The sequence below is a fragment of the Temnothorax curvispinosus genome, unplaced genomic scaffold (assembly GCF_003070985.1).
Source record: "Temnothorax curvispinosus isolate PA1 unplaced genomic scaffold, ASM307098v1 QBEX01015583.1, whole genome shotgun sequence".
Taxonomy (NCBI): domain Eukaryota; kingdom Metazoa; phylum Arthropoda; class Insecta; order Hymenoptera; family Formicidae; genus Temnothorax; species Temnothorax curvispinosus.
The window spans coordinates 7,546-19,240 of NW_020225363.1; the positions used below are offsets into that span (position 1 = coordinate 7,546).

The 11,695-nt window shown below is 39.5% G+C and overlaps 3 protein-coding genes across 3 annotated transcripts in view; 1 reads left to right on the top strand and 2 right to left on the bottom strand.

The window, feature by feature from the left end:
* Positions 1–10,492, top strand: part of LOC112465869 (photoreceptor-specific nuclear receptor-like) — a 13,023-nt gene extending 2,531 nt beyond the window's left edge. Inside the window, exons 2-5 of the mRNA XM_025033637.1 lie at positions 5,237–5,355; positions 8,493–8,704; positions 9,072–9,360; positions 9,666–10,492. Of these exons, the coding sequence (XP_024889405.1) occupies positions 5,237–5,355; positions 8,493–8,704; positions 9,072–9,360; positions 9,666–9,904 (859 nt within the window). The 3' untranslated portion in view covers positions 9,905–10,492. The remainder of the gene's footprint in view (positions 1–5,236; positions 5,356–8,492; positions 8,705–9,071; positions 9,361–9,665) is intronic.
* Positions 24–3,587, bottom strand: LOC112465868. Its single transcript, XM_025033636.1, has one exon. The coding sequence runs from the start codon at positions 3,552–3,554 to the stop codon at positions 1,746–1,748; it is 1,809 nt and encodes a 602-aa protein (XP_024889404.1). The 5' UTR covers positions 3,555–3,587; the 3' UTR covers positions 24–1,745.
* On the bottom strand, positions 3,883–4,332 carry LOC112465870 (centrosomal protein of 78 kDa-like). The gene has a single exon (XM_025033638.1). The coding sequence runs from the start codon at positions 4,314–4,316 to the stop codon at positions 3,903–3,905; it is 414 nt and encodes a 137-aa protein (XP_024889406.1). The 5' UTR covers positions 4,317–4,332; the 3' UTR covers positions 3,883–3,902.
* Positions 10,493–11,695: the final 1,203 nt, after the last annotated feature.

Sequence of the window (11,695 nt, forward strand, 5' to 3'; positions counted from 1 at the left end):
AGAGAGAGAGAGAGAGAGAGAGAGAGAGAGAGAGAGAGAGAGAGAGATCGTTTCTATTAACCCTTCGTCCCACTAGGTTTTTTTGGTACCTTTACGCCGCATAGGTGAGTCGTTTTCGTCTTGACGTTTTTTTTAAGTGTTAAAATGTTACAAAAAATCTGAAAAAATTCATGAAGGTAATTCAAACCTTCAATTTGAAGTATCAATCATAAAATTATAAGCAATTTAATTTTTTCACATATTTTTTATTTAAGAAATGGAGCAACTACAACTACAACTTGTAAAATCATCTTTTACTCAAAAAATCATAACTTTAAGACAAATAAAGATATCGAAATGAATAAAAAAAGAAATTGAAGGGGAAAAACGTACCTTTCATAAAAAAAATATTGCATGCAATTATTTTGAAATAAAGTGCTTAAGTGTTCGCCGCCAACCTCGTTTTTTCAAGAATTACGTGTCTCCTGTGACGGCTGGAGGGGGTCTGGCGCCTTGAAACTCGGTAGGCGGGTTCTCGGGGAGCATGACTTTTTTTACGGATGCGCAGTGGCGCCATTTCTACGCGTTTGCAAAAGTTACAACTACATTTGATTTTCGCCCGGACGAAAACGACCCACCTAGTGGGACGAAGGGTTAAAATCAACCATTCGATCGCGTAAACATGAGGCTTTGAAACCCGCACCGGCGCAGACACCCGTATAATCGTCAATGACATCGGAATCTATAATTACACATAAATTAAGGTTGACTCAAGATTATAGTTTACAGTTATAAACAGGCCCATATAATCTGCCTCACCGAGAAAACCGAGAACGATGAAAGGAAAACGTTGTGCGAATTGCAATCTGGAAGAATTATTTTAACTTCCTCGCGCGGCAAGAAATGTTTGAACAAAGTTTTTACGAAAATAATAGACAATATTTATTCCATGTACAGTATAACGCGCTAAGAAAAAATATGGCTATAAATGGATTCGAATGTTACACACGTTTTTCGTCGCGCGAGCAATCGATCTTCCCGATTAGCCGCATTGTTTTCGGACCGTGGATTACAAACTTCGTCAAAGTTTATTCAGAAACGCTAATTCATATTTTTAACTCGATCACTAATTGACTGCTCAATTTCCCACGTCACGTCATCCGTCACTTTTATTTTACTCCAAAAAAATATTTGGCGATTGAATGCGATACAATAGAAATAAATGCATTTTGCAAATGCATCTTTATATGATGCTCGAATCATCGTCGTGTAATCACGGATTAAGATGATGATGAACAAGTTAAAATATGAAGCGAGTCGTAATCTTAATTTTTCTCAGCTCTGTTACCAATTTCGCGAGAAATGTCCGGACGCAGTTTTATACATATGTATATATTGGAATTATAGAAATAAAAATTGTTTACTTCTCACAAAATAACACACCAAAGTACAAAAGACATCTATTAATAAATGTCTAAGAGTTTTTTACGTGCTTTTACGGCATCACTTAGAAGTTTATGTTCGAATCGAAATTAATGCCCACAACGAAGAAGTCGCGCTATGGAGAATCGAAGTATCTCTTTAGTGATGGAAAGTCTAAACGCGGCGGGTGCGTGCGTGCATTCCCTGCACGTAGTGTATACATGTATATAATATACGTGTACAAAATATGTATATATACATCCCACGGGTGAAACCTCTGAAGAAAGGTGTCCCACTATACGACTGTCTTTGCATACGATTGCTGAGCCCAGCCGATCGATCGACTAGCAGAAGTCGAGCACAGCCTCGCCGCTAACGATGCTCGCGAAGATCGCTCGGGCTCGATCGACGGACGTCATCGGCTTGTTATTGGCGTCGCGATACCAATAGCGCGGCTCCCTGTTCTCCGGACATTCGCCGATCTTTCTCTCGAGATACGTCACCGGAATCGGCATATTCGATCTCACGTCACTCTCGGACTTGACGAATTTTCGCGCGCTGTCCACAATGTACTGTGGCAGCACGTTGTCGATGTCCATTTTGTAGCCCCGCTTCAGATTCTCCGACTTGGTCTGTCTGATGACGGACGTCAAGCGTCGCCTGATATCCGCGCTCGCGATCTGCTGCGAGCCCAGCGTCTTGTCGGACGGGTATTTGCCGGTGACGTTCTCCAGCAGCTCCAGAAGCCGATCGAAGGACAAGCATATCTCGTCCAAGGACTGCTTGCTGACCTGCAAGTAACCTCTGGTCTCGTTCTCCTTTATCTTCAGAGCGCATTCCAGCTTAGCCACGTCATTTTGCGCCGATCGTAGGTTCATCTCGGCGGCTTCGCGGCGCTCTCGTTCTTCGACGAGCAGAAGATCGGTTCGTTTGGTCTCCTCCAGAAGACGATCGTGTTCCGCTTGGGCTTCCGCCAGTTGCCCGAGGATACGTTGGATCTCTTCTGAATCGTCCTGCAGGTTTACGCTTTGTGTGCCGACGTCCATCTTGGTCGAATCCAAGCTCTTCAGGCTTGTCACGTCGGAGCATCGTACGACGTTCTTATGTTCCGATTGCGCGTCTACGTCACAATCGACGCGAGTCGCGGGCTGTATGCAAGATTGAAGATCCAAGTGAAGGGAGACCTTGGGTATCGTTCGTACGTTGTCAATCGTCTGCGAATGGATTAAATCGCGTTGCTGCATAGCGGTGTCGCGAACTGGCGGCGAAGGCGGTCGGATCTTTATCTTCGTTGGCAGAAGCGTTAACGGGACTGTTCTCCTCGGTGGAATCACCTGACACGGTCGCTTCGCGTACTTGGTAAAGGCACTTCGCACTTTCGAGGGCTTCGCGGTGTCCTCGTACTCGTTGCCTCTTCGAGTGTCGGCTGGCGCGATCCTTTTGTCCTTCGGCGCTAATCCCATCCACTTGTACTCCGACTTTCCCTCGACGTCGTTCTCCACTAGCCTTCTCATTACCTCCATCGCGAGCTCGTCGTTCAGATTCGCGTTCCTCCTCACGTCGAGCACCGCCAGCGTGCTGTTCTGATCCAGTAGGTTTAGCAGATCCGCGCCGATCTGATCTGTCAAGCCGCAGTGCTGAAGATCCAACGCCTTCATCCACAGATTGTCGCATATCGCCTCGAGCATCTCCCGCACGGCGCAGTTACCCAGATGCGGATTGTCGTTCAAGGTTAGTCGACGTAGCCCCGGCATCGTCTCGAAGTTGGGCTCGCGATACCTCAGCGATTGCTTCCAGGTATCGTGATACAACGCCAGTTTTTGCCTCGAAAGCGCGGACGCCAACGCGCTGCCGCTGCTCGGCGTGAGGTTGCAGTAACTGAGATTCAGCGATCTCACGCTACGAATGTCCGCTATCATACGGCAGATCAGCTCGCAGCCGTTGTCGCCGATGTAACAACGTCGAAGAGACAGATGGTGTAAGGTCTGCGTGCCCGACAAGCCGACGCAGAGCACTGCGATGCAATCCGGTGGAAAGGGGATGCCCTCGAGCTCGAGGTGTGTGAGGCTGGGCGAATTTCTCACGCATTGGCCGACGCTCTGCGACATCCACTCCAGCAGGTAGCGCGTGAGGACCACCGGGGCCTTACCCATCGCTCGCGCCTTGTCCTCGGAATTTATCTCTTCCAACGGCTTACGACATTGATACCTGATAGAGATTTTAAAGAAATTTTAATGTATGTGACAAGTTTAAGAACAGTAACTATAGTTTGTTGGTATATTTTTAAAATAATTTATTTGCGATTTTATAAATTTTTCAATAAAAGTTTGCAGGACTAAAATAAGAGAAACAATTTAGAAAAATTTAATTAGCGTAATTTAACAAATATACAGGAAAACATAAAAATAACACTGTCAAATAACACCTTAAAAAACAGCGCGTAAAGACCAAGTGACTAACATTATAAATAAAAGGAAGACAGTATACAAAAAGTATTGAAATCAATCAATTTTCAACCTGCTATGCACGCTGATCGATTTGAGCGAGCGATCGAGGGAAAGAGAATTCAAGATCGGTCCCCAGTCGTCCATCTTGATGCGATCGGTGGTGAAGTCCAGACTGTGCGGCAGGGTCACGCATATCACCGGTAACGGTCGCAATCGTTGCTGCTTACACAGCTCCATGTAGCAGCTGGCAAAGTTTCTACCGGCCGGGATCGCCATCTTCCGCAGCGAAGCTGCCGGCGCGGCCGCATCGATCTTCCGTCGATGTCGCGACGGAACTTTACCCTCGAGCGTCGTAATGGTGCCGGTAATTTTGTCTCTAGAATTACGAACGGCTCCGTCCGTTCTTGCTGCAATTTGACATGTCATCATACTCGCTTCTTCGTCGCTCGCGGAACGACGAGCTCTCATTTCTAGAGGCTTGGCTAGATACGCCAAGATACGATTTGAAACGCAATACTCGTGGGACAAAAGTTTACCTTTGTCGTTGCTGCTTCGCTCGAAGATCAACCGCGATTTCACCGCAAAACGTCATCTGCACCGTCAGATTTGCATGGAAACGATTGCCGAGCATCGGCGAGAATCGGATTCATCGAAAGAAGTTTATTTTACGAAGGCATCGACGATGTCTTCCCCTCGATCGTTTTCCCGGTGATCGCGATCGCTGTTCGCCGGCCTACCTACCTGAAATTGATGTAAAATATCCCTGCGCAGAACAAGACGAACCTACAAAACGAAACACGCGCACAAGCAGACTGAAGATATCGTCGCTTGCGATCGTTGTACTTTGATTTAAAAGATAGTTTACATTTGAAAAATTGTAATGTAACGAACTCGAAATTGTAGCAATCTGTCAAAGCAGGCAATTCAAGAGGAACAAAGTTTCTTCCGTCTTTTTTATATTATTCAAGGAAGATTACAATATCAGTTCCTTTATATCAATACCATGCGAATATACGATTCGATAAATTTTGGAAATTTATAATTTTAAATAATTCTAGAGATCAAAATTGTTGAAATTTTCTTGTATATATCAATGTTTACCTCAGACTTAAATTAAAATGTAAAATAATTTTTTATTGCTCCCTCCTCCTTTAGTTATAAAAACCACATTCATGATTTTGACATAAGAGGGACGATGTTATTTAAAAATAAAATATTTTTGAAATACGCATAATGCATTTTTGCGCGCTAGCTCTTTTAGATTTTTATACAGTACTGAAATAAAGTTCTAACAGATTTAACAGAACATATCAATAGAAATTGTTAATTATATAATTAATCTTTATTATTTAGATATTTTAATCGTTTTATCGTGAATTATTTCTCAGACCGCCGGTGTCCTTAGCTATGGCGAGATATACCACGCCACTACCTCTGCCTACAGTCGCACCGACGACAAATTCCACAAACAACGCGGCAACACCACCTCGACAAGACAACGAGGACGGTACGCAAATTCTGCGTTTAATATCATTAAATTATGTTTATAAAAAAGTCATTAACATGTTTTTAAGGGGGTATTCTGGTATAGGCAGCCTAATTTTAGGCTTATTTTAGGAATTTTTTGCTAAAAAAATAAAAAAACTCAAATAATTGTCCCTTTACATAAGTTTTATTGTTATTTTATGATACGAAAAATTGAATTATTGTTTATTTTTATATTTAAACAAATTAATTTTATCAAGTATCTCTTACTCTGTCCTTCTTTTAAGATATGTCCTAGTGCTTCTGACGAAACCTCTGAAATAAAAAAACGAATTTTGTTTTATTTAATAAATCATCGTGGTAGAGACTACAAAAAATTTTTTAAAGAAAATGGCGGTTAGTTAAATATCACTTAATGGAATTTTGACCTTTTTCAGTTTATAGATTTAAAGAAATAGATTTAAAGTGATATTTAACTAGCCGCCATTTTCTTTAAAAAATTTTTTGAAAATTTGTGCAAAAGCGAAAGTCGACGGGACTAATAATTTTTTAGAAAAACGTTGGACAAGCTTGAAAAACATAGTTGTGAAAAAAAAAAACACTTTTTTCTTGCAATTTTATATATTTCACAGAAAGTAGTTTATTTGTAGTGTTTATTCTGTCTAGTCTGATATATCAGTCCCATCAACTTTTCTCTTCTTTAAAAGAAATCGCGAACCGCCTTCTGTTTCCTATGAGTGATCCTAGCTTTCTTAAGGGGTAACACCACTGTAGCGTCCGGAGAAAACAGCCTAATTTTGACATTTTTTTAAGGGAATATAGTGAATGGAATACAAAATCGGTTTAAAGGTCTTTATTGTACATACTTTAAAGTGTGTTCACAATTTTTTTTAATTTTTTTTTTTACAAAATGGCGGCGCCAGAGCTCAGCAAAGGAAGCCTTTTCGTATTTTGCGGCCGGAAAGATTTCTCCTCCAATTTTTGACCTGGAACAAAAAACCACAAATTTTTTATTTTTATGTAAGATTAGCTCGGGAAAGACGTACGGAAATTAAAAAATATCATTTTTTGTAAAAATGGTGCACGTTTGAACAAAACGTTTCATTGTTTAAAAATGAAACGTTTTGTTCAAACGTGTACCATTTTTACAAAAAATGATATTTTTTAATTTCCGTACGTCTTTCCTGAGCTAATCTTATATAAAACTAAAAAATTTTTGGTTTTTTGTTCCAGGTCAAAAATTGGAGGAGAAATCTTTCCGGCCGCAAAATACGAAGAAACTTCCTTTGCTGAGCTCTGGCGCCGCCATTTTGTAAAAAAAAAAATTAAAAAAAATTGTGAACACACTTTAAAGTATGTACAATAAAGGCCTTTAAACCGATTTTGTATTCCATTCACTATATTCCCTTAAAAAAATGTCAAAATTAGGCTGTTTTCTCCGGACGCTACAGTGGTGTTACCCCTTAAGGGGTAACACCAAATTAAAATTAAAAGGGGTAACCTCTGCTGGAGTCGCGGGCGAACTCGATCAGCGTCGATAAAGAAGTGCTCACCGATTCTTACATATACATACAGAGCGCAGGCAAACTCGACCAGCGTCGATAAAGAAGTGCTCACCGATTCTTACACATACATACAGAGCGCAGAGTTTTTGGCTGAATTCGGGGAGACGCGTAACATGTGCATATGAAATTTTCTAACATACTTTTCTCTTATACTAAAGCTCGCAGCTCATTTCTGCAAGCACAGGATTCTTCTTTATTGTATTTCCGTGACGGCTGCAAGGTTTTTGTATACGTACACAGTCTAAAACTTTTATCTGCAGCAAATGTTGTCATGAGTCGACCGCAGAATCGAAAATAAAAATGTAATTTTCTAATTTTTTTTCGTTTTTTATACGCAATTGGTGCCTGCCGTCTTCGTTATCGTTCATACTTTAATTCTGGACAAAAAATTTTTAATTCGGTGAAATCAATCAAAAGATTTGTGTGTCTGAAAATTTCGTGGTAAAACAGACCTGTCTCCAGCATCCCCTTAAGTGACTAGTGAATAAGTGAATAAAACTTTTGTTTTATTTGTAATGGTTATTCTTATCACTTCCATTATCTTTAATATTAGCCTGCATTCTTTATTAAATGTATAAATATTTAATACAAATATTTAATACAATAAATATTTAATACATTGCTACATTTTAATTTATATTGTTTTTTTTCCCACAATGCAGATGTTTTGGAGCAAAAGTTCAAATTAATGAATTTAAATTCATATCGACGAGAAAAATAAACCAAGATCCCAAATAATATAACAAAGATAAAATTATCAAGATTTCTTTATGATGAAAGACTGATTTATTGTAGCAGCGTGGAACGTTATCAATCTGACTTATATGCAACTTGAGATACCTACTGATCTCTTCAAATCTTCATAACTTCATTAATTTTTAGAATTTTATTATAAACTGCTTTATAATTAACCCGTTGTGGTCACATGGGGTCCAGTGGACCCCAGGCTTTTTTTTTTTTTTTTTTTTTCCAAAAGTATACTATTTTGAAAGTAAAACGCACAAAGTTTTTTTACTCTATCTCAAAAAATTTTGATGAATATTTTTGTAAAAAAAGTCAAATTTCTCGAAAAAAAATTTTTTTTTTCGCGTTTTTTCAACATAAAAAATTTTTTTAAATTATTGGATTATCAAGAGGAAGTCATAAATTAATTCCAGTTCAAGGTTTGAGTCGATACATCAAAAAGAACGCAAATGGAAACTGTTGTGGGGCCCATTGGACCCCGTGTGACCACTACGTTATTTTTAGGAGGTGTGACCACAACGGGTTAAAAAGTAAAAATAAAGAAAATCGATTTTTTGACCCTCTGGACTAGAATACCCTCTTAAGATAATAACAAAAAAGAAAATAACACTTGTAAACTAAGCAAAAGGAAGTCTAATAAAAAAAATATATAATAAATATTTGTTTTATCTTATCAAAGATGCATGAAACCTTTTAATACGAGTCTCTATCGCTCTGCTTCTGATCCTACCTCTCATATAAATTCGCGTGAGTGGATATCATTCCCAGATCTTGGTCATTCGTTATTGTCACCGCTGTTATGGAAACTCTATATTTGCATGAAGAAAGAGAGCTTTGCGTCTGAACACAGGAAACGCATCCGAGGACAGCATAGACGTAACCAACGAGGAGCCGTTGACGCCTCAGCGGAGTGGATGCACACAGCTTCCACCAGTGCTGCCGTCGTTATACTCACCAGCGAGTGCTGAAACGGTTTACGAGACCAGCGCGAGGCTGCTCTTCATGGCGGTCAAATGGGCGAAGAATCTTCCCTCCTTCGCTGGCTTGCCATTTAGAGATCAGGTAACGATTGTACCGATTCACTTGTATCTCAACATGTATGTATTTATTATCAATTTAACATATTTGCCTTATGTATATTTAACCACGTTTTTATTTCATAATTTATTTTGATAAACGTTGATAAACAGTAATCGCGACGATAGAAGTTGTCGAGAATTAATCAGACCAATAAATACCTATACGTATTTGTATGTCAATACGACAAATGAAAAATAGACTGCCAGTATATAGTGGCTTAATTATTATTTCAAATCTTACAATATAATTATCCGCGGATTCGTTATAGGAAGATTCAATACGATTAAAATGGTGCTCTAAAAAGCGATACAGTAAAATAAACTGCAAGTGCGTTATTTATATCGCGCAGGTAATACTCCTGGAAGAAGTTTGGTCAGAGCTGTTCCTATTAAATGCGGTTCAATGGTGTCTGCCGCTCGAATCTTCGCCTCTCTTTAGCGCCGCCGAGCTAACTGCTCTGACCCTCTCGCCTCATCCGCATCCGCACTCGGGGCTGCATCTGCAAACCACCACGGGAAAGCCCAGCCAAGTGGCGGCGGACGTCAGACACCTGCACGACACCCTGCAGAGATACAAGGCGGTCATGGTCGATCCTGCGGAATTCGCCTGCATGAAGGCCATCGTTCTCTTTCGCCCAGGTTGGCGACGCTCTCGTCTTCGATTTTTTTTTGTAAACTACTTTATAATTAATTTGTAATTTACTATTCTATTTATTTCTCTCGCTATTTAATTGTGAACTGTATCTCCTTCCGCTCGTCGTTTTTTAGTAGCGAATCACTCGAAGTGCACAGGCTCAATTTTCATTTTTCATTACACTTGCATTTTACTCGTTTTCATTGATATTTTACTCTTCGACTTTTGGAGAGTATTTTTTTAAGTTAGTTATTCAATTTCGTGTAAACTTGCGACATGCACTCCTAGAAAGCTGATTTTCCCGTTGCAGAAACCCGCGGTTTGAAGGACTCGAGCCAAATTGAGAACTTGCAGGATCAGGCACAATTAATGCTCGGACATCATGCGCGTGCTCAACAACCGAATAGTCCAGCCCGCTTCGGCAGGTTGCTGTTGCTGCTGCCGTTGCTGCGAACAGTTCCAGCTGCAAGAGTGGAATTGATCTACTTCCACAGGACTATTGGGAACACGCCGATGGAGAAGGTCCTTTGTGACATGTACAAAAACTAAAATCATCTTAGACACCAAAGGACTTCGCTACACGAACGCCACACAATAAAATGCAAATACCACACGATCCAAAGTATTCGGCGCTAGAACGAGAACGAGATTCATGAGAGGCGAAATTAATTATCAAAGGAAAACAGCAAAGACTGGCGGGCGAGGCTTTTCTAAATGAAAGGATCAAGGAGCAGGGCGCGCGAACTTTGTTTCACGATCAGGCCTAAGGACAAAGTCTTAAGTCCCTCTGTAATGATTGTGAGGATTCCAATTGGCGAGTATCTCTATCGTACAAACGCGAGGCACTGAAAGAATGGCATCGCTAACGAATAAAAACGGCAACTAAAGTCGACCGAGGGGCACTCAATTGCGGCGTAAATATACACACATAGATATATACATGTATTTATTTATTATAGACATATTTATCGGGCGTTAGGCTCGGCACGTTGATAGCACATTTTCCGTTTTTCGTAGAAAGTCAATGAATTAATCCGAAAAGACATTTCGCTTTTTTCCTATCTTCCTTCTTTTTTTTTTTTAATTTAAATTTGTCATAAAGGCTACGGTCAACGTAACGCTACAAATGCTTCGAAGCATTCCTCTTCTCTTTTCTTTCAATGAAGAAAGAAAGAGAAGAAGAACGCTCCAAAGCATTTGTAGCGTCACGTTGACCGTAGCCAAAGTTACCGAATTAGAGAGAAAAGTGACGGGGTGGGCAATAAACACTCTACAGCTTTGTGAACGTAATACGAAAATCAATTATTTTACATATTCGCAAATTCGCGTTGAAATTGCTTAAAAAAATTAACGCAATTAAAATACTTCTTTTTTTTACCCACGGACTTTATGCGTCAGAGGTACGATTAATAAACCGTGACGATACACGTTGCGAAATCAAAATTAAATTGCATTTGGAAATAACGGAGGTGGCAATACGAATTCATAAAATTTAATGTTGCATAATATCGATTAATGAAAGTAATTTGGTTCATAAAGGTGTGAGTGAGATTGATTTCTTTCTCGGCGCTGTAAATGAACGCTCGTCCGCACTTTCTCTGTATATTTCGTGTTGTGATACTATTCGCTGTAAAATGTATTCTCAATCAGTGATATATATTGTAATGATTACTTGTAATAAAAATAAATCTGATTAACTGAGTTATTGTCATTGACTCACTCTTTCGCAGATTTATTACTGCTATCTTATTTATTGTTACTACATATTTGTAATTCTAGATACTAGCTCCTCTGTTAATTAAACGCAATATCAGGTAAGCATTATAACACATACTTATATAACACAATTTTAAATAAATATATTTAATACAACTCAATTTGTGCGCAGGCATAGAAAATAAGAGAAAATAATAATATTAAAAGTAATGTGATGCTAATATAAAAATCTAGAACAAAGTAGAAAATGAATTACAGTAGAAGATAAAAATATATTTTGAAATAACATTGTGGAAAAAAAGGGTAACATATAATACTAACATAATATATTATTATAAATTTAATTAATAATTAATTGCGAAAACAAGTTTTAGATACGAGAGTATAAATGATTATACTCCTCAAATGGGGGGAGAGGGCAAAGCTCAAAGATCACCGGCGTATTTGACTCGGAGGAAAGATAAAGATTCGGCCCGCGATCCCCTCGGAACACGATTTGACTTCGGTCGCTACAACGCACAACGACGTATATATTTGCACCCCCGCAACTCCGTCACGGCGGTTGTTGCATAACCGTACATATTTATTTATCACCGCATAATCCCTGACTTCCCCTGCCGACGA